The sequence below is a fragment of the Malania oleifera genome, chromosome 3 (genome assembly GCF_029873635.1).
Source record: "Malania oleifera isolate guangnan ecotype guangnan chromosome 3, ASM2987363v1, whole genome shotgun sequence".
Classification (NCBI taxonomy): Eukaryota; Viridiplantae; Streptophyta; class Magnoliopsida; order Santalales; family Ximeniaceae; genus Malania; species Malania oleifera.
In genome coordinates this window covers 122180864-122205047 of record NC_080419.1, presented here as the reverse complement: position 1 = coordinate 122205047, position 24184 = coordinate 122180864, and the positions used below count along the sequence as shown (strand labels likewise).

The following is a 24184-nucleotide window of genomic DNA, read 5'->3' as shown; positions in this document are numbered from 1 at the left end:
AAAAGGAGTTAAGAAATATAGTTGGAAATGGGGTGTTAGTACATGTGTGTATACCTTTACGAACAGCAATAGGAGGATCAACATCATAGGAAGTATGATCATCAGATGAGGAATCCAAAGGCATTGTAGTAGAAGCTAAAGGGGACTCTCCTCATTGGAGCTGCCGTCATGAATACACCTACAAATCAGGATGATCAAGACGATGAAAGGACTCAAACTACATGGAGACTCAAATGGTTGGTTGGGCAAGGACAGCAACGTTGAATCTGGAAGATTAGGCAAAGGAAGAGACTCATTGAGCTCAAAAGCGCTTAGTGACTAGGTGTGATAAGGTATAGACTCAAAAAAAGGTAACATCGGTAGAAACAAAAGTAATGCAGCACAGAACTACAACAACAATATCCCTTTTGAGTATATGAGTAGCCCAGAAAGATACATTTTATAGCACAAGGATCCAACTTATCTACTCCAAGAGTAAGTTGATGAACAAAGGACACACCCAAATATATGAGGAGGAAGAGCAAATAAAGATGAATAAGGAAAGAGAATGGAATAGGGAATTTTTCCATTAAGAACAAAAGATGCCATTTTGTTGATTAGATAACAAGTAGTAAGTACAACATCACTCCAAAACAATTTAGGTACATGCATTTAATAAACTAAGTTGCAAGTGATTTGAAATAGATGTCAATTTTTCAGCTCCACAACCCCATTTTGTTAAGGAGTGTGGGCACGAGATGATTGATGAACAATACCAAACTAAGTCATATAAGTAGTGGATTGTGCACAGAAAAAATCTTTAGCATTATCACTTCCAAGTATTCAAACTGGCAATCCAAATTGAGTTTTTATTTCAAAACAAAAGGCACAAAATACATGAAAACTCATAACAATATTTTATTAAATATATTATATAACCAAGCCATTTTTGAATAATCATCCACAAAGGTTACAAAATACTGGAAACCCAACTTGGACATAGTCCTACTAAGACCCTAGACATCTGAATCAACTAACATAAAAGGGCTTGCAGCCCGTTTATTGACTCCGGAAGCGAAAGAAACACGATGGTGCTTTTCCAATTGACAAGACTCACAATTGAGACTAGACACGGAACTCAAAATAGGAACAAGACATTTTAACTTTTCTAATAAAGAATGACCTAGGCCAAAATGAATTTGAAAAGGTGTGGCAGCAGCAGTGCAAGCGGTAGAAGGAGATAGCGGCTCAAAGTGATAGAGTCCACTAGCTTCATGCCCTCTGCCAATCATCTTCCTCGTCTTCAAATCCTAAACAACCACTAAATTAGGGAAGAATGTCACTGAACAATTTATGGATTTAGTAATTTGGTAATGGACATAAGGTTGAAAGGAAATTTGGCAATATATAAAACAGGAGGAAGAGAAATAGAAGAAGTGGGATTTATAGTCCCAATTCCCTTGATAGTAGATCCATCAGCAATAGTAACACAAGGTAAATTTGTAGGATATTGAACAATGGAGAAAAAGCTAAGTATAGTTGTGATATGATTTGTGGCAACGGAGTCTATGACCTCAAGACTAGGACGAGAAGTACTGGATGATAGGCATATTGTGTGATTACCTGTTTGGGCAAGAGATGCAATGGGAGGAGGATCTTGTTGTGACGCTTGATACTTCTAGACCTTGGAATACAGTATGTTGCCCCTTGCATGACCCCAAAGGTGAGGAATCAGTGGTGACAGCATTGGCTGCCTCCAAAGGTGTGAAGTCAGTAGTGGCTGCATTGGCAACATGTGAAGATCTGCCGTGAAGATCCCAACACTGCTCAATGGTATGATTATTTCATCCACAATGAGTGCACTTGCGAGGAGAACCTCTGCCTCATCTGTCTCTACCACTACGACCACTCGAGCACCGCAATAACTTTTGCGATTATTTGGTAGAGAACTAGAATCACCCTATGTAGCAAAGGTGGTCCTCTTAGAGTCAAATGCAAGAGCAAGAGAATGCGTGCCAAAGGAAGCATGAAGGAAATGAGAGTAAACATTGGCAAATGATGGTAGCTTGGCACTACTGAGTATCTGAGACTAAATTGCCTCAAACTCTGGCCTCAAGCCTGCTAGAACATGAAGAACTATCATCTGTTCTCTCTGCTTTTGCATCTCACGAATGTCAGTAGTTGTAGGTTGCACGACGTTAAGCTCCTCATGAATACGCTTCATCTCTATAAAATAATCAGCAATACTCCTACCTCCTTGTTGTAACTAAAAGTATTCGTAGGATAAATCATACATATGTGTAAGTATAAACATTTGACATAATCCCAAATCTCCTTGCACGTATCTAGATGCATACACATCCGTGCAATTTGTGGCTCCATCGAATTCCAAAAAAGGGAAACAATTAAGGCATCTTCTTGGACCCACACGTCTTTTCTCTCATCATCAGAAGAATTAGATTGGAGAAAACGGTCAAATTTCTTTAATCTTGCTAAATAAATCCAAATAGCTTTATACCATTGAACATAGTTCTTTCCATCCAACTTTTGAGTCGTTATTTGTGGCAGCGATGTAGGAAACAAATCATTGGAATTCAAAGATTCCATCCTAACACTCACAAATCAATAGTCACACCAAAAACAAAAAGAATAATAAAAAATAATTGGGTAAATCACAAACTATGTGAAGCACCGACACAACAACAAACGTGGTGAAAAACTCACCGATGGATAAAGTGCCGCCACAGCCTCACAACTGAACAAACGAACGCTGCCACGGCTCCAAAAAACTCACAAAGAAGCCTTCAAAAACCCTGAACAGAAATGAATGGAATGTCGCTAGTACATGGTTGAAAAAGGTTGAGCTTTTTAGCAAAAGACTGGCCTAACAGCTTGATAATATAGCCCAAAGAAGGAATCAGGGCATGTCAGAGGGAAAAAGCAGAAAAAAAGTAGTTGGAACTTCACTTGTGGGGTCAGCCCCTGACATTTGGCCAGTGCTTCAGGGTGCGTGGGGTGTCCTCTGGCAATGAGGTTTTGTGGGGTGGGTCCTTGGGGGGGCCTGTTTATGGGTATATGGTTGGATTTATGAATAATATGGGATGGAGGTGGATTTGGGAAGAACAGCCTCAGGAATGGTGTTTTTGGCGATGGCCGAGGGGAATAGGGTTTAGGTTGGATCATGCTCTAATATCATGTTAATATTTGATTAAAATGAATGACCTAACTTGAAGGTAGGTTTCTTCCTTTATTTATATACAAATTAAATACATCTAATGACAATAATACCCTTACTAGCTCTCACTAATTAACATACTAAAACACTCAATAATAACAATACTAAAAGACATATATAACCTCTTAACAATTACTACACCATGCAAAGGAAGAGCGGGTAAAATAAAGATGTCTAATGCATCTCATACCTCAAAATAAGACCCAAATGGAACATCATGCGCTTGTTGAACAGTTTCAAACACCTAGACCAAGAAAATATAGCTCTTGTCAATGCACAAGCAGATGAACATGCAAAAGCACACATGCATGCACACAGAGCCTGATAAGCTCATGGCAGAAAGAGTTCATGAGAGCAGCCAAAAAGAAAAAGGACTAGTTCAAAATTTGCTGCTAGGAAACTAAAAAAAAAAATAAAATTGGAAATCGCACCAGCACTTTCTTATCTGATGACAAAACATAGTGCTGCCACTCTGTCATAGCTGTGTCTGGAGGGCACATGGGACTGTTACACACGGATCTAAATGTTATCTCTCTGACTTGGCCATCATATTCATCAGCAGCATGCCACGGTCCCATCTAGAAATAGCATAGAACAATATGCAAAAATATTACAAACCAGAGGGAGCATTTTGTCAGTCAGAACCTATAAAGACTTCACCTGATATTGGAATTTCAAAAAGTACTGGGGCTTGCTTACTCATATTTGACCAAAGTCCAACTGTACATAGGTTTGCAAATTGCACTTATCTTGCATGTCAATTTTTCTCAGCCCACAGCCGCCTCATTTATTTATTTATTTATTTTTAAATTTTGGGGTGTTCTCACCAGGCTAAGCATGATTTAAAGCCTAAAACTAGAATTCAAACTGAGCTCAAAATAAAACTGTGACTGGGCCAACCCGTATCAACAAATATTAAAAGGCCATTACTAAGTGTTAGCAGGTTACAGGGAGAGTTACATAGAGTACAGTTTTTTTTTTTTTTCCGTTATTACAAAATAAACATACTAAGTATGAGAAAAGAGAGAATTACAACCTAGGAGAGGGCAACAGTTCCCCATTGCAGAAAAAATAAATGAAAACAAGAAAAAAAAAAAAAACCAAAAAGGAAATAAAAACAAAAAAAACTAACAAAACCTAATTTGTAAAACCCAAGTCCTTCCCTTCATATTTGATAGAGCTCTGTAATCTTGCTGGTTCTTGCCAACCTTTAGTTGCTTTTCTTTTAGACCCATCTAATGAAACTTCATTCCCTCCAAATCAGCCAGCCACATTCCCATATCATCCAAAAATTTTTGAGCACCAACATTCAGCACATTAATCTCCTTCAACGGAGTAAGATAACCTATTCCTACATTGATTAGCCACACCCAAGTCTACACCCATTCTCACCTCCTCAAAAAATAGCAACATCCTCCAAATCTTCAAGTGGAGAAGTAGGCACATTAGAAATATTCCTAAAAGTGTCAGAAGAATCAGAGCCATAATCCATATTTTTTTTTTTTCGCAAATCTCATCCAACAATGGACCACACTATCACATGCAAAATTAGTCATATGCAAAATCCTCTTCTGAAATATCCCCCCATTTTTGTTCCCTTCTGAAAGTGATTTCTACCTTTTTATCTAAGTCAGATTCAACAATTCTGAGAATCTTCAACATAAAAATTTCCAGCATCATCTATTTTTTTTAAATTTTCCTCCCCATATATTTGAGTCCATACAACTATTAAGAAGCAAATTTTACATACCCTTCCCTTCCTCACTAGCTGATGCTTACAAATTTTCCATCCTCACTTCCAAAATATGCACTCTACCTCTGGGCACCACCCACTGCCAAAACTTTCCTCATTCTGACCTCCATCTGATTGCATGCCTTTTGCCACTTCAGGATTCTTAACCACTTCGTGCAAAAATTATTGGACAACTCCCCAACGCAAACATCAACTAATACTTAATCTATCAGCATTGAGACCCTTGATAGGTTGCTTGGCTCCTGCTGCTTCTAAAATTCCAACATTCTGATTCCGGGGGGCGGGGGGGGGGGTGGGGGTGGTGGGAAACGATATGCTACATTTGAATAAGAGTTTGGCCAAATCATAATCTTTTCATTTCTCCATTTGAGGGCAGTTCCTTAAAAGTCATTTTTGCACAAAGTGGAAAATCTCAACACACAGCTGTGCATTTGCACTTGACAGCTGAAGGCCTTAACAACCCAGCCAGATAATGGTACTAAAAACTTTAATTAAAAGCATAGTACAAATAACACAAAATGGTAACGGCTAACATTATCCAAACTGCTTTATCCACATCCACCCAGTCAAAACTAGTTAAAGAAACCTCCTTACAAGGTGACAATTCTGTCTTAGAATCATACACACCCAGAACTTCATTCGAATTGTGCAGAATCTTGCCCAACCTTGTTTCAATCATTATTACCCTTAAAATACTTTTGGCAGATCATTTGTCAACAAGTTCACTCCTTTGCATTAAATAAATATGGAAGTTAAATTTTAGTTGTTAGAAGTGAATGTTATTTTAGTAATTAGGTTGTGAGCAGGGGTATATTTTCCTCAACTCCATTATAATTATTAACAAGTAGGGAGACCTCGGAGCAGTACGGCTGCTCTAGGAAAACTTCCACCTCATGTTTTTCTTTTCTTCTTCTCTTCTTCTCTCCTCCATTTATAACTTTACAACACGGCATCAAAGCTATGGTTGCCAAGAGGTCCTGGGTTCCAGTCTTCTTGCCTGCATTTACTGTTTGTTTGTTCAGAATTATCTTATACAATGAGTGTTGTTTATTGTTTGTTTATATCTCTGCATGCAATCAGCTGCATGTGCGGGGGAGTGTTAAGCCTTGATATACATTGTTGGCCCACTACCTAACAGCTTAAGCTTTTAAGTCCAAACCTAACAGTAATTTTACAACTTCTTAGGCCTTCTTACATGTAAAACAACTTCTTAGGCCTTCTTACATGTAAAAGAGGTCTTTATGTTACTACATTTTTTATTTTTTTCAGATCATTAAAATGAGATTCAATTAATAGGACACCAAGGGGTTCCCACCATGGTCTTAAATTTCCACGAAATTGTTGAAATTTCCAGTTTCCGTCATCCTCAAAAACGAAATGGCAATCGATTTCCGTTTTGCATAATTTCCACCGAAATCTCAACGAATCATCCCGAAATTTATCGAAATCTCGAAATTTCAGCGAAACTTGTCGAAATTTTAACTATACAATGAAATTTCCTTGAAATTGAAATAAGAGATTTAGGAGTGAAGTGAAAATTCTCTCTCAATTTATTTTATTTATTTTATCGAAACAAAATTTAATTACAAATACTTTTGAAATTATATGAAAAAATAAACTTACAGCAGCATTTTATTTAACCATTTATGTCTAAATTATCATTATTTGTATAATAAATAATATTTAAATGATTTATAAATTTCATTTGTACTAGCTGAATATGTTTACTATTATCTTACAAATATGTTTGATACACATACTATATTACAACTTTTCCAATTCATACACAACATAGATGTATTTAACTTGTAATATATTAGTCCTAAAACTTACATTATTATGTTTGTTAACCATTTCTAAAGTTTCACAAAGAATTCCATGCTTCGCTACTGATTTCCGTTATTTTTTCAAATCAAAATCGAAATCGACATCAAAATTTCTGTACTTTTGGAGCTTCAAAATTTGAGTCGAAATCGAAATTTAAGAACTTGGTTCCCACCCATGTACAAGAAAAGAAAAGATGAGAAACTTTATGCAATGAATCAATTATGTAATAGGGTAACCAAAAATTAAGAATTGTGTGTCCAGCGTGTACAGCCCACAGAACCTTGTACGATCACATAGACACTTCCTAGATGCTTCAAATTTTGACTATTCTATGTTTCTTCTCTTCATCACACCGGCATTAGCACCCACTTAAACTTCGTGTACTTTGAGGCAAACAATTAGCAATGGCTAGTTGTTCACAAGCCTATTCAGTCAAAACTAGGAAACAAAATTGCATGGAACACAAATTATAAATCCCAATATTAAAAGTTTGACCATACTGGCTAACTTCCATAAATCAAATATTTCTCTGGTTATGATCACACTAAGCATATATTCATTGGTAAATTAGTCTACTATCTATGGCCATTGACAATTCGACACAAATTTGTCTAGTGCAATAGTTGAGAAAAGTTGAAGAAGTTCAAAACTGTATTTTCAATGGCATTTTCAGGCGCATCGTAAGGCAAAGATTTTCGAGACACCTAACAGAGAAAACCACCAAACACATCACTAAAGCACCCAGTTGACAACTTTTGTGCCTCATATAATGCATATGTCAATCAGTTTCTGGCACAAACAAGAAGGTTCCCTTTCTTCCTGTTAACTTTATTATGTTAAAGCACAAAACAAACAGCTGAAATAAATGCTATAAATTGTATGTCTAACTCTACAATTTTAACTTGACAAATTCAGTGTTTTTGTTCAGCAAAATAACCACAAAACAGATAATTGAAATGATGTGAAAAATTTTAGGTCTAACTTTACATTTTTAACTTGAGGAATTCACATAGTATTTTCAGTTAGCAAAAATAAATTAAATACTCAACCAAGGGCACAACTCTAAGGTTGGGGAATTATTTATTCCTTCAAATGAGGTCTTAGAAGACACAATTCACACGGTAAGTCGCAGCTAATACTACTATTACCAAATAGTAATAATAATAATCATAATTCGAAAATATTTTTTTGATGGTTATTTTAGCATTATTAGTGCGTTAGTGTTACGTCAATAACTAAGAGCTAGAAAGGGTATTGTGGTCATCGGTATGCACGTGATATATATTATAAATAGAGGTAGAGAACTATCATTGAGATTAGATCTTCCATTTTACCCAATTATTCAACATGGTGCTAGAGGATGAATCTAAGACCTAAACCCTAATTGTCTCAACCACCATCAAAACCAAAGCCTAAAACCCTAAATCTGTGCATGTCTACCATAATAGAAGAACACGGCCACTATAGTTTGCAAAAACACCATAGTTACCTGCCCCCCACTGAAATCCCATCTCCAAATCTTCTCCCACGTGCCCTCACGCACCGGTCAAAGGCAGCCATGGCCAACCCCACGCAATGGCGCATGAAGCTAATTTCAGGCATGCTTCTAGCCTGAATTCATTCAATAGTGCTTGAATCCCTCCATAAACATATTATAGAAGCTTTTCATGAAATTTTTCGTCCAAAGATCTCACCTTTTTAGTTGCTCACATGTGGCACCTGGAATGGTTGTTTGATGCTTCCCAAAGCTGTTTGTCAATGATTATTGAGTTCATTGGGGCCTGAAACAGTGGTATTTGCTGTGTTTTTTATTCAATCATCATGCGCTTGTGGTTTGCATCAGTTGTTGAAGTTTGTGTGTGTTGGGATGGAGTTGGTGAATTCCAAAATGTTATTCGCTGTGTATTTCTGATCTGCTGCTTCAACGAGGTGGTCTGTGTGTTGGGATAGAGTCCCCAAATCCCAAAACTGTATTTCCTTTGCCAGTTACTTGTTCGAGTGAACAACATACTATAATTGTCACATAGGAGGAGTATTCAAGGTTCCTACAGTATAAAGCATCCAAACAAGTATCCCATCACATTGCGTATTTTGCTCAAAAAAGTAATTATATTTTCTGTCTATAATCTAGTGTCTCTCCCACTAATCACTGGGTTATCAACTTTGTTGCTACTGACCATATGACAAGTGCCACCAACTTCTTTTTTGTTCTCAAGTATTCCAAAAATCTACCTCAAGTTACCATTGTTTATGGGTCCACTGCTGTTGTTAAGGAGATAGGTAGGGTAAATCCTACACACTCCTTTCTTTTGTTTTGCACATTCCTGAATCTTCCTTCAATCTCATGTCTGTGAGTAAAATTGCGAAGTCACTAATTTGCTTTGTAACCTTCTTTCCTTATTTTATTCTTATTCAGAATCTGAAGACCAGGAAGACTATTGGCACAGGACGTGAGGCTAGTTGACTTTACTACTTTGAGCTGCTCTCTTCTCCTATTGCTTGTAATGCCACTGCCACACCACATCAGATCCATTGTTGCTAGGTCATCCATCATTGGACAAATTAAAACAGCTAGTTCCTACTTTGAGTTCCGTATCTAAGCTTGAACGTGAGTCTTGCCAATTAGGAATGCATCATCGTGTTCCCTTTGCCTCTCAAGTCAATAAAAGATCCATTAGCCCTTTTATGTTAGTCCATTGTGATGTTTGAGATCCTAGTTGTGTCATGTAAAAGTTGGGATTTTGTAGTTGGTTACATTTGTTTATGACTACTCTAGAATAACTTGTTGTATTTAATGAAAGACCATTCAGAGTTGTTTACTATATTTTGTGCCTTCTGTTCTCAAATAAGGACTCAATTTGATATGCAAGTCTGGATACATCATAGTGATAATGCTAAGGAGCAATTTAGTACTCAATTCACTATATAACTAACTCTGGCATGATCCATCAATCATCTTGGGACTCCACGACAAAATGGAGTTTCAGAGCAAAAAAAACAAACATATTCTCAAAGTCACTCAAACCCTTTTGTATCAAATGAATGTATCGAAAGTTTTTTGGAGTGATGTTGTGCTCACTGATGCTCTCTCATTAACAAAATGTCATCGTTTATTCTTGGCAATAAAATCTCATATTCAATTATCTTTCGTCTTTCCTAAGTTTCCTTTGTTCTCCCTTCCTCCTCATATATTTAGTTGTGTCTCCTTTGTTCATTAGTTAAATCTAGAAAGGCGCATGTTGGATCCTTATGCTATCAAATGTATGTTTTTTGGGTTATACCTTTACTTGATGTTATAGCTCTGCTTTACATTGATTCGTTGTCTCTACTGATGCTACCTTTTCTGAGTCTATACCATACTTTTCTTATTCCTTGACCTTGACAATACCTTTCCTCTACCTAACCTTCCCGATCCCAACCTATTTTCTCTGTCAAATCCTCCTACACCATCATCTAGTTTTCGTCCTTCTCATTGCTTGGATCGTCCTAATTTGCACATGTACATACAACGAATCAAGAGAGGAGAGCCTCCTCCAGCTTCCACTTCTATGCCTCTAGTTCCCTCGTGAGATTATCCTATTCCCTAAGTGGTTGATCCTCCTATTGCTATTCAAAAAGGTAAATGCACTTGTACCCAACATCCAATCTCTAATTTTGTTTGTTATGATTTCTCGTGACCCTCATACTACTATTTTGTTAGTACTTTGTCTTCAGTTGATTTTCCAAAGTCTATTTCTGAAGCCTTGTCCCATTTTGGGTTGAGGAATGCAATGATAAAAGAGATGCATGCAATGTAGGATAATGATACTTGGGAGTTGGTACCTCTTCCTCCTGATAAGTCTATATGATTGGTAGTCATTGGGTGTGTAATGTGAAGGACAATCCAGATGGATCCGTGACTCAATTGAAGGCCTTCCTTGTTGCTAAAGGATATACTCAAGTGTATGGTTTGGACTAGTCAAACACAATTCTACCTTGTCGCCAAACCTACCTCAGTAAGATTGTTCATCTCCTCGGCCACCACTTATCACTGGCCACCAAATCAATTAGATGTGAAGAATGCTTTCCTACATGGTGATCTTCAAGAGGAGGTCTATATGGAGCAACCACTAGGGGTTTGTTGCTCAAGGGAAGTTAGGCTTAGTATGTCAACTCAAAAAATCATTATGGTTTAAAACAATCTCCCAAAGCATGGTTTGGTTGATTCAATATTGTAGATTCTGGCCTTCAAAGGTGTGCAGTAAATCATTTTGTATTTTGTCATCATACTTCATCCTGCAAGATTTTGCTTATTGTGTATGAGGATGATATTGTGATAACTGGTGATGATAATCAAGGTATCCAGAGCCTAAAGAATTTCTTGTGGAATAAGTTTCAAACCAAGGATTTAGAAGCATTAAAGTACTTCTTGGGTATAAAAGTATCGAGATCTTGTATGGGAATTGTCTTGTCATAAAGAAAGTATGTTCTTGATCTTTTAGATAAAAATGGGATATTGGGATCCAAACCCGTTTATACACCTATGGATCCTAACAATAAGCTAGTGCCAAATATGGGGGATTTGTTGCCCAACCCAGGACAAAACTAGCAACTTGTTGGAAAGTTGAATTATCTCACGGTCACTTGGTTAAATATATTTTTCAAGTCAGTTTTTGATTCTCCGACAACGAGTCACTAGAATGCAATAAACTGAGAGGTCTCTTATATCAAGATCAAGGTCACAGTCATATTTAGGGATATAATGATACTAGTTGGACTGAGTCACCTTTTGATAGAAGGTCAACAACCGGGTATTGTATCTTTGTTGGTGGTAATTGGTTTCTTGGAGTAAGAAATAAACTGAGATATCCAGGTCAAGTGTTGAATTAGAGCATAAGGCCATGGGTGACCTTGTTTGGCTAAAGAGCAAATTGAAAGAATATGGGTTTTCCACATTCTCAGTCCATAGAGTTTATGTGTGATAATCAAATGGCCATTCACGTTGCCTCCAATCGATCTTCTACGAGCAAACAAAACACATTAAAGTTGATTGCCACTTTGTTCGGGAGAAACTTCTGCAAAAGCTCATTATCACCACTCATGTGAAGTCTGATTTGCAGCTTGCTGATTTGTTTACTAAAGCCTTTGCAGGTCCTCGTGTTAAATTCATTTGTAACAAGCAAAGGGGAGTTTTGATGCTTATTTTAGTCTTTGAACATTATTAGTATGTTAAGATAGTAAGGGTATTGCAGTCATTTGAATGTACTTGATATATATTATAAATAGAGGGAGAGACCTATCACTGTGATTAGGTCTTCCATTTTACCCAATTATTCAACAAAAGATGAACTTTTTTTTTGAAGAAAAAGAAGAGATTTCATTAGAAAGAGAAGAATTTACAAAGAGGAGAATGAGACATCTCCCATCAAAATTCTGGAAAAATTCAGAGAAAAGAAACTAAAAACACAAAAAAAAAAATAAAAAATACAATAAAATATCAAAGCAAAAAATTCATCCAATGTTTTTGAATCTATAAACAGCTCGCTCCCAAAAGAGACCAGGTAATGGATCTTTTCCCAAACTAGCTGCCTATTCAAATTTTTCCCTGAAAAAAATCTGTGCATCATGCTCCAATCATAACCCACAGCACTGCAAATATTCCACATTTCCAAAGAGCAGCCCTATCCTTTCTTCTTCCAAAACTATCAAAAGAAATAGCCAACATTCCTTCCACCGAGGATGGACAAACCCAAGCTTCACCCAAAATGCCAAATAATTTATTCCAAATGCTCCAAGAAAAATCACAATGTAAGAACAAATGAGAAGCTGGTAGAATTCAACAATGCACACAAACATCTAGAGATCAGGCCTTCAAAAGTCTCCTGATCTGCAACAGATTATTAGTATTGATTCTATTAAGCAGAGTCAGCCAAATGAAGACCTTAATCTTTAGGGGATCTTTAGCCTTCCAAATATATGGGAATAGAGGAAAGAAAGAGCTGGAAATGAGTCAAAAGCTCGAAAAAATATTTACAAGTATGAACCCCCAAATGATCCAAAGGCCAAGACCAAGTATCCCTAGCTGAGGAAAGATGGCAATTATTTAGAGCAACAAGGAGGAGAGTTCCATCAACTCTCTATCATTTAGAGGTCTACTTAAATGAAAATTTAAAGAAACCACAGAGCTAACCAAATCAACCATAAATAAAAAAATCATACTATCTTTCCCTTGAGCTCAATTGGAAGAGACGAGGTAAGATGTACATAAAACATCATTCCCCAACCACAGATTTTTCCAAAAACAAACCCAAGAACCCCTCCCCATCACAAATTATTCGACAGACTTTAACTAACCATAATAAGTGAGTCTAGCTTAAAACTTACTGTGAGATTAGCATCCTTTCGCACTACACGATACTCATTTGTAAAATTTGAGTCATCATCTAGCAATATATTGAAGAACTGATCAGCTGTGCATGGGAAGCCATCCTGAAAGAAAATATAATGCCTTATATCAAAAGTAATAATTAAACAAATGGTAGAAGGCACAAGAAAAGGATAATATATACGTTGTATATGTCGACTAGAACTTCGTTTTTTATGAAGGCTTGAACTTTTCCAGTTTTGGGCAAACTATCTTCAGGACTATTAGTGTGCCTTCCACTACCTTTTAGGGAACTGCTATGTGCACGCAGCGCTGATTCTGCCTTCTCCTATATTCAGTAAGAACAAATCAAAAAAGTACAGGCAAAAACAAAAGTAATTAAAAAGCTACAATAACTTGGTCCACATTACTGTTAGCTAGCATAGTTTGAACTAAATCAATACACATTTCCTGAGCAGGAAGAATACTTTTGTAGTCACAAGAATACAGTAAACATCATCAACATCTATGCCAACGCTTGATAATACATACATTGATGGCACAAAACCTAACAGCGCAAGCTTTTAAGCAAAGTGGTTCTTTAAAATGGTATCATAGCCATGGTAGATAAGAGGTTATAGGTTCAACCCTTGCCATGATGTGGAATGGCTGTTAAAGATTATCTTATTCCTTGAACTGGATGTTATTCATTGTTTGTTTCTCTCTCTCTACATGCAATAAAACTGCGCATGCGAGGGTATGTTGAGGCTTAATATACTATTTGGACCACAACCTAACAACTTAAGGGATGACTTGACAATTGACACAATTGACACAATTATTAATACCAAAATATCAGGAATAAATTTGAGAAAAAGAAAAAAAATTTATATTTAGTAGAACAAAATCTGCAGCAATCATGATAATTCTGCTACTTTTTTGGATATTAATAGAAACTCTTTTAAGAGAAGAAATAATATACGAGGAGAATGAAAAATCGTCTGAAACAAATCATGAAAAGGAAAAGAATGAAAAAAATAAGCAATCACAAGGGGAAAAAAAGAAAAGTTTAAAAAAATAAATCAGGCTTATAAAGCTATACAATCAGATCATCCACTTTGTTCAGTTCTGAGCAGCACAAAAGTCTTCTGTCTTGTTACTTTTGTTTGAACAATTTATTTATTCAGATATTATATGCATTGAGTTGAGAAGTTTTATTTCTGCAACTTCTGACAAACAAACAAGTATGCATGCACACAGAGAACATACACACAAAAAAAAGGAGGATTGAAATCAATTATTTCACATTCCTAATAGCAGTTGAAACAAACGAATCAAATGAATGGGGGTATTTTTGTCCTTCAAATTTTTTTTATTCATATTAATATATAAGAGGGCAAACTTGCAGGTGAGCATAAGGCTCTAGGAAAACTGCAGACTGGCTTTTTCTTCTTCTCCTCTTCTTCTCTTCGCCTCTAACCCTAAGTGTTGTATTTTCTTAATTTATTTCAGATTTACAACATGGTATCAGAGCTGGTACTCTGAACCTGATTAATGTGACATAGTTACAGCCCTTTTCTTTCTATCATTTTCTCTCCATCATCAACCCTTAATTTTTTCTAGTTTGATAGTTGTTTAGGGTTTCTTATCCTTCTCCTCTCATCCGGGATCCACTTTCATGGGTATTGTGTGGCCTGTGGCAGTTCACTAATGTAAAGACAGCACCCTACTGTTTCTTGCAGACTGCTGTTGCTGTTCTGGTGTTCCCATTGACTGCTGGTCCAATGATGATACTGTTATGATGCTGTAATTGCTGTTTTCATGCTTGCTTAGGCTTCAAGCTGCTTCCAGGTTGGTTGTCGAGTGTCTGCACTGCTGTTTAAGTGTCTGCGGTGCTTCATTGTGGGCTGCCCTGTTCTGTGTGTTCAAAGTGTGATCTTCTCTGATCTGTCCGCTCAAAGCTAACTTTGACAGGATGAGTGAGAGACAATCCATACCCATGGTTCCTCCGAGGATTCTGTAACTTCAGTTTTGTGGTTGTATTGAAGATCTGGAGCTTTTAAGATCAGAAGTGCTGTCCTGTCCCCGTGTTTGAGTGATGTTCTGTGCCTGTGCATGCTGCCTGATTTTGCAGAGTTCCTGCTCCCAGTATTGGTGCGTGCTGATTTGTAGTGTATAGGGGGTGATTTTGATAGCATCTACAGAAAGAGCTTCAGATATTGTTAACGTACAGATCACAGCCAAAAAATAGGCTGGATCCTCCAACTACCTATTGCAGTCTCACACAGCGCATGTGCATATTAACATGAAAAGGAAGTCCAAGTATTCAATGCGTTCTCCTCGTTCTCTGGACTCCAAGGAACATGAAGATTGCATAAAAGAGAATAGCACATTGCTTGTGTAGTTGTGGAATTGCATGGAGCCACAAATTGTTGCAAACATGATGTTTCATAGAACAGCCAACGCCATATGGGATGATCTTCATGTAAGGTTCTCATAGGATAAAAGTCAAACTCATGTTTTTGACCAGTATGAGAAGTTTTTCAAATACAATCAAGAAGGTAGGTCCACTGGTGAGCACTATAGCACTTGAGGATATCTAGGAGGAACTCAACATCTATCAACTATTTAGCTCCAACGTTGAGACAATTAAGAGGCAAAGGGCAGATTTTTTGGCTGCCAATAATTTGTCTATGTTAAGTATTGAGGTTCAACAAATTTGTGGTCAGATTCTAGCCAGTGAATCCACACAATCAATGAATGAAGCATATGCCAGAATCCAACAAATCACCAAAGATGGCCAAGTCTCAAAATTCTTCCTGCAAGAGTTCAGTCATGGTTAGTGCAGCCGCCGACCATGGTAAGGGAAGTGTTGAAGGATGAGGACAATATTTGGAAAGCGATCTTAGCCAGGATGAGGATTTTGTTGTAGAAATTCCTGAATTTGCACACATTGTGTTAAGAAAAGTCGTAATATCGATCGTGGGGTTTCCATGGGAAACCAACTTGGGCCTTTCTTGTCAAGAGTCATTCCACACTTGAAACTTCAAGTGCACCTAGCTGCTCCATTGGTGAGCACTATAACATTTTGAGGATCTAGGAGGAACTCAACATCTATCAACTAGTTAGCTCCAATGTTGAGATGATTAAGAGGCAAAGGGCAGATTTTTTGGCTGCCAATATTTTGTCTATGTTAAGTCTTGAGCTGCAACAAATTTGTGGTCAGATTCTAGCCGGTGAATCCACACAATCAATGAATGAAGCAAATGCCAAAATCCAACATATCACCAAAGATAGCAAAGTCTCAAAATTCTTCATGCAAGAGTTCAGTCATGGTTAGTGCTGCCTCCAACCATGGTAAGGAAAGTGTTGGAGGATGAGGACAAGATTTGGAAAGCGGTCTTAGCAGAGGTAGCATACAAGAGCCAGGACGACGAGTTTGTCGTAGAAATTCCTGAATTTGCACACATTATGTTAAGAAAAAACCATAATATCGATCGTGGGGTTTCCATGGGAAATCGACTTGGGCCTCTCTTGTCAAGAGTCATTCCATACTAGAAACTTCAAGTGCACCTAGCCGCTGCACTAGGGAGTTGAGTACATCATCTACCACATCCCTAGAGTATAACAATCTCGTTTGCATGGTTCAACAACTCCAAACTCAGTCTTCTACAACTAATGTTACTATGGCCCATAAAAGTACATTTGTGCTTCTTTTCTCTTCATCCTCTTCACCCTGGATAATTGATTCTAGTGCCTCATCCCCATATAACAAGCAGTCCTAATTTATTTCAGTCCTTGAAACCCACTTTTAAACTCTAAGGTTACTCTTGCTAATGGTTCAATTATGCAGGTACCTGGTTGTGACAATATTCTTTCATATCCTTCTATGCCTCCTTCCTTTGTGTTGTATGTGCCTAAATTTCCCTTGAACCTATTATCAATTAGTTAATTAACTAAATCTCATAAGTGTTATGTGACCTTCTTTCCTTCAGGATCTTTGGATGAAGAAGAGGATTGGTGGAGGGCTTGAGAAGGACGACTCACACTATTTTGATGGTGGTGGTAGTAGATCCAATTCATGTCATACTACTTTATCAGTTTCTAGTCATGGTGTTTCTCTTGATTAGTGGCATGCTCATTTGGGTCATCCATCTCTTCAAAAACTACAAAAAAATTTTCCCAAGTCCGAGTTGGTTTCTTGTTTTGAGTATTCTACGTATCAGTTGAGAAAGCATGTTAGGACATCTTTTACATCTAGAATTGAGTCTCGTAGTAAATCATTTTTTCTCTCAAGCATACCATATTAGTTAAAAGCACACCTCCTAGGCACGAGGCGTAGTGAGGCGAAGAGGCTTGCACCTCATACCACGTGGGGCGAGGCGACCTGCAAGAGGCGACATGAGACGCAAAGGGGCGACAGGTGCAGTGAGGCACGCCTTGTAAATTTCAGTCTTTTTTAATGAAAGAAACAGCCAAGCCAAAACGGCAGCCCCTCATTTGACTAGAACGAACATAAGCGCTAGCCCTCTTCGACCCTTCGAAGCCCCACAACCCTTCACGAGTTCGTCTTGCACATTCGAACCAGTAGGAGCGCGTTCAAACCAACAGCATGAGGTCATCTGCGAGCCTTCGAACCAACCAGAAGCCTTTGCAAGCTCGTCTTCGAGCTTCTAACCAGGACCGTGAGTTCGTCTTCGACATTTCGAACCAACACGACCCTTCGTAACTTTGTTTAGAACCAGCAGGAGCCCTCGCGAGTTCGTCTGCCAGCCTTCGAACCAGCCGTGAGTTCGTCACATCATCTTCAACATTTCGAACCAGCAGCGAGCTCGTCTTTGAGCCTTTGAACCTTCGTAAGTCATCTTCTTCTTCTTCTTCTTCTTCTTCTTCTTTCTGCTGCCTGCTGCTTCTTTTTCTTCTTCTTCTTTTTCAGTTCTTCTTCTTTGTCTTCTTCTTCTTCTTCTTCTTCTTCATCTTATTCTTATTCTTATTCTTCTTCTTCTTTCCGCTGCCTGCTTCTTATAATATTATATGCAATTACTAATTAAATATTTAGTTTAATATAATTTTATAAATTATAACTAATACATAATATTCCTTTTACTGAATTTAGCTACTGTTTTTTCATTTGTTTGGAAATGCATTATACAAGTCTTAAATCTTAAATGGGTTATTGCCTGTATTAGGCTATTAGCTACTAATACAAAATGAGTTATTGTCTAGTTTGCCTAAAATATATGATACATTGTTTTATTGGCAAACTTAGTTGATGATGAGTGATGACTGATGATAGAGGAGGATTTTTAGATTTTAGACTTTGAAATCTTTTATAGTACTCTTTTATTTTGATGTTGAACTATGTTGAATTGTTGATGCTTTTGGCCTTGGAAATTTCATTAAATTTCCAATTTTTCTATTGAATGTTTTGGCATTTTAAATTGCCAATTTTGCTATTAATTACCCCAAAATAGGCATTTTACAGCATTTTAATAGTTGTGCGCCTTTGCCTCGCACCTCGAGCCTCGGCTTCAAATACCCTTTGCGTCTTGGCTCACCTCGCGCCTCTGACTACTATGAATCATGCAGATATTTGGGGTCCATGAAGAGTCAAGAATTTGAAGGGTAATCAATATTTGTGTCATTTGTGGATGATTTTTCGCGTATGACCTGAATTTATTTGTTAAAAGACAATATGACTTTTGAATGTATTTACTCAATTCGAGAAGGAACTAAAAACTCAGTTTGGCTTTGGATTCAAATGTTTCAATTTGATAATGCACATGAATTTCAAAATGAGCTTTAGTATTTTTGCTTGTCCAAAGGGATTATCCATCAAATATCATTTATGAATACCTTGGAATTGAGTAGCTGAAAGGAAAAACAGACATTTACTTGACACAGCATGGCTTTTTTAACTTATGCATGTTCCTATGGGTTTTTTTACTCTTTACGCATGTTCCTAAAACTTTTGGACTGTTAAACCCTATTTTCTGCTCAACAGGATGCCCTCCAGTGTTGCAAAATGACAAATTCCCTTCTCCATCAACCAAAAAACATCCATGCTTTCTATTGTGCCTCATGTTTTTGGGTGCACATGTTTTGTTCATGTTCCACATACTGGCTAGGACAAGTGCCATACTCTAAAATGTGTGCTTGTCAGATACCCGAAAACTCAATAAGGTCATAGATGCTATGATCCCCACACTCGCAGGAAATATGTTAGTGCAGGTGACACTTTTTTAAGGGGACACTTTTATCTAGTGTAGGGTCCTCCTTGGATGAATCTACTTTGAGTCCATCAATGATTTATGATTCCCCCTCATGTGTTGATCCTCCTCTTCCTACTGTAATCCCTCTCCAAACAAGTTATAGATGTTATGCATGTTCCTAACCCAAGGAAACAATTAAGGGTTTATGAACAAGAGAAACAAGCACAAACATCACTACGACCAAGCAGCCGCCTCTTTCTACCCATCACTGTTTCAATTTCTAGTTTTAGAGACCCCTTCCAATATGACTTGGATTTGCCCATTGTTCACCAAAAAGGTACTCAAACATGTACTCGGCAATCCTTCACTGCTTATCCTATTGCTCGTTTTTTTCAATTCTTCATATACGTAACCCTATGCATTCTTTTGCCTCCTCTATTTCCTTTGTTTCTATCCCTCCCTACACATGTTGAAGCCTTTTCTAACTCAAGATGGAAGCATGCAATGGATGTAGAAATGCATGCCTTGACCACTCAAGGGACATGGGACTTGGTGGATCTTCCTCCTGGTCAAGAGTTGGTTAGGTGTCGTTGGGTCTACACCATCAAATATCTTCCTAGCATTTCTATTAAACAACTCAAAGCTCAATTGGTTTCCAAGTACACCGCACACCCCAAACATATGGTATTGATTATTTTGAGCCATTGTCTCCTATTGCTTGACTAATAAATTCTGTACATGTATTGATGTTGTTGGTAGTTAATTTTGATTAGCCCTTATACCAATTGGATGTGAAGAACATCTTTTTATGTGGACATTTGCAAGAAGTATAAATGGACCAACCTCTTGGCCATGTTGCTTAGGAGGAAGATGGTAAAGTATGTAGGTTGCATAAAGCCATTTATGGTCTTAAGCAGTCTCCTCGAGCCTGGTTTGACAAGTTTAGTGTGGTTGTGTCTACATTTAGCTTTATCCAGTACTAATACGATCATATTTGGTCATTGTCTGCAAAAAGGAGACAAGGCAGTTTTGGGTTTATGCTATCATCATTACTAGGAGTGACCAAAGTGGGATTGCACATGTTAAGCCAAGGCTTCAAGCTAAATTTAAAATTAAAGACATGAGTTCTCTACATTACTTTCTTGGTATTGAGATTGTAAGGTGTAAGAAAGGGTTGAATCTATCTTAGTGAAAATATACCTTGGGCTTGCTAAGTGCGAATATTTTGCAGGGAGCATAACCAACTGAAACTCCTATGGATCCTAATATGAAGTTATCTAGGGATGTCGGATGGACTCTGAAGACAAACATCAATACAAGCAGTTTGTTGGCAAGTTGATCTACTCGACTGTCACTAGACCTAACATGTCTTTTGCAGTGGGAGTGGTGATTCAGTTTATGAAAAATCCTAAACAACCTCATGGAATGCTATTTGTGGGATTCTGCAATATCTCAAAGGCTCTCCTGACAATAGTTTGATTTATAAATGTAACAAAAATTGTGAGATCATGGGATACTCTGATGCAGATCACATTTTGATTCTCAATTCAGCATAATGCAGAATTAAACAAAATTTTAAAATCTAAATAATGATTAATTCTCTGTAAGAATGCTCATCCAACTGTATCTTCTTCCCATAACAGTTAACTACAAGATTCCTATAAACATTATAGTAATAAAAGATAATAAAGATGTAGAGATGATCACAAATAAATAAATGAGGCACAAGAAATGAACCTTTTTTTCAGCTTCAACATTTGCATGGAAGTTCTTCGCAGCACGCTGTAAAGCTCTTAGTGCATGATTCCTATTCCAAAATGACGCAAACTTATATCTTACTCTACCTGAAAAAAGGAAAGAAGAAGATGAAGATTATAAATCAATTAAATATGTCTCACTTCAGGCTAAAAGGGGAAATATCTGAACTAACAAAATTACTCATCCAATATAATAAAAAGAAGATGCAGAAATTAGAAAATAAGACAAAGTCAAATGAGGAACCCCCAAAGGATAAAAACAATCTCAATAAACTGTATGCACATACGTATAAGCATGCATAACAATAGCAAATATTGCGACGCATTAGTAGTCATAATCTGACAGATGTCAATATAATTATAAACTGATATATAACATTATAGGTTCAGCTATCTCGTATATGGCAGAATTAAATGTTTTCTACCTACCAAGTAAATCATATTTATACTGTTAGTAGACACATGCAAGCTGTGATGAAACTAAAGCTGGCTTACAAGAAGACATTAATTTTCCCTTTTCCCCAATAAGTCCTGTATTAAATAAAACGATGAAAGAACTCAAGTCTAATAATTGATACACTTGACAAACAAAATAAAATTCAAACAACTCCGGTACAATTGAAACAATGGAACCAGTTTCATTTGATATCAGATATACAAGCATGCACATCTTTTAACAGAAAGAATCATGGAACTAGGAAAGAATCATAATTCATAAAAGAATATATGCCTTTAATGGAAAAGGCATCATTTAGGAAGCTTCAACCAACTGAGATCCAGAAAATTTATTTACATTGATATGCTTAAAGATGAAATAAATTAATAACAAACCTTGCAACCCAAAGACACAGAAATCAAAGATCTGTTCTGAGTCTTGGAAAGTACTTGCTTAAGAATCATAAATTAGAGGAAAAGCTTTTCTAACGTTAATTGTTGTCAATCATAACAATACTAATTCAACCACAAATAATTTGTATAAAACAATCCTACAGACAGATCCACACAGAACTTGCATTCATTTGTAAAACTTTTCATCCATCTTCTCTCTTTCTCTCTATCTCTAGTAGGGGAGGAGTAAGGAGTTATTTGGGAAGGTGGGTGGGGAATGGATGATATTCCTGTTCTTGAAATGGCCATTACCTAAAGAACACAACATATCAAAACTAGATTTTGGTAATGCTTCTACAGGTTGCACTAAAAACAAGGTTAAACCATCTAATCATCACCCTTTTTTTTTTTGGGATAGAAAAAAAAACTTTATTAAAATGCAGAAGAAGATTACACAGAAAAAGAAGAACAAGTAGTCCTCAAACAGAATTACAAGACAAAAAATTACATCATCTTAATGAAGCATTCCAGTCTCTGATTACATCTTGAAAACAGCAACCCTTAGAACAGTCTGCAATCCCAAACAGAAACCGAATATCAAACCCTGCCCCAATAAATCTTACTGATAATTCTCCATGTAAAAATTCTAGCATTTCTTTCAAGCCAAACTCCCCACAACACAGCGCCAAGAGCACAGATCCACAGCCTTTTAGCATCCTTACTCTCCCAGAACCAGCAAAAGAAATAGTCAACATATCTCCACCAACTTTGGACAGACCTATAATTCTCCAATCACCTCAAAAAAAGAGAGTTCCACAAGTTCGAAGACAAAGAACAATGAATAAACAAGTAGACACATCCTCGGAACTATTTCCACACTTAAAAACACATATCTGGTGACAAAGCTTTAGTAGGCCTCCTGCTTAGCAGCAGATTGTTGGTGTTGATTGTATTAATGACCACCAGCCAAACAAAAGCCTTTATCTTTTAAAGAACTTTAGCCTTCCAAACACCCTGATAGAGAGGAAAGATCAAATTAAACTTAGTATGAGGAGAAACAAAAGATTTACAAGAATAATTCCCCCAAGAATCCTAGCCATACTCTACCATCATTCCTACTGGAGATATGGCAACCCTCCAGTAAAATGAGTTAAGAAGACAGCTCCTCAGCCTCTCTATCATTCAAACCCCTTCTAAATTGAAAAACCTAAGAAAGGATTCCCACTTAAGAATAAGAAAAGCGGAAATTACATCATTTTGACAGAAAGAGCCATCCAATTTTTAAACAAATAATTAAATCTTCACTTGCTCAGATATCCAATGATGTGCAACTGGACAAACTCCTTAACAACATCCATATCACATCGGTGGTGCTCTGATGATTTACTAGGAACTGTTACGTAATAACCAGAACCAGTTTACAATTAACCAGGCATGAACCCTCTCGCCAATCTGTAGTGAAATGAAAAATTGGACACTGCCAATTGCAAAACAAATCAGAAAGACACATATCCTTGCTCTTTTGGCAGGATTAAAGCAAAGATCCTCCAAAAAATGATTCCGCATATAGTATTATTGCACAAGGGACAATAACTGAATTTATTATAGATAGAAAGTGGACAAAACAGTGATAACTGTAGATAAATAAGCATCAGGACTTCCCAACACAGTTTTCAATAATAATAAATTTAATCCACTAACCATCAGGACTTCCCAATGGCGGGACACCATGCCCTCCGGCGCCCATGCGCAAAATAATTGTAATTGCAGGATTGATAAATGCATGCTGACTCCTACGTATCTGCAGAACAAAAATTGGAGAGCCTAAGAACCTTCCAACACTTATAATAATCTAATGCATCATCAGTAGTATAGCAAATATCAAAATGACATGCAGGACATACCTCATCTATATCTTCAAATGGTATAATCACCTGTTAAATATTATTCACAAACACAAATAAATGAGCGATGTACACAAAGCAGTCCTATCATAATGGATTAAAATCAAGTCACCAATGTATAAGCATTAAGCAATTAAGAAGATAACAGAGGCAAAGTATCATATGATGTAATGAATAATTGCTGAAATATATAGAAATTTTTGGCATTAAGGTTCAGCCTCAGGAGAATTTCTAACCCTCTCCCTTTGCATTTTGTATTCAAATTTAAATGAGCTGCAGCTCAATCGAAGGATGATTGGACATGCCAGAGAACGGGATGGACTCTACTACCTCGAAGCACCGAGTC

The 24184-nt window shown here is 37.1% G+C and overlaps 1 protein-coding gene across 1 annotated transcript in view; it reads right to left on the bottom strand.

Moving 5' to 3' along the window:
- The window catches only part of LOC131150513 (BAG-associated GRAM protein 1), a 58931-nt gene that overhangs the window by 6848 nt on the left and 27899 nt on the right, over window positions 1-24184 (bottom strand). Inside the window, exons 9-15 of the mRNA XM_058101269.1 lie at window positions 23839-23868; window positions 23636-23735; window positions 21087-21193; window positions 13343-13486; window positions 13158-13262; window positions 3646-3792; window positions 3405-3458 (exon numbers count right to left, since the gene is read on the bottom strand). Of these exons, the coding sequence (XP_057957252.1) occupies window positions 3405-3458; window positions 3646-3792; window positions 13158-13262; window positions 13343-13486; window positions 21087-21193; window positions 23636-23735; window positions 23839-23868 (687 nt within the window). The remainder of the gene's footprint in view (window positions 1-3404; window positions 3459-3645; window positions 3793-13157; window positions 13263-13342; window positions 13487-21086; window positions 21194-23635; window positions 23736-23838; window positions 23869-24184) is intronic.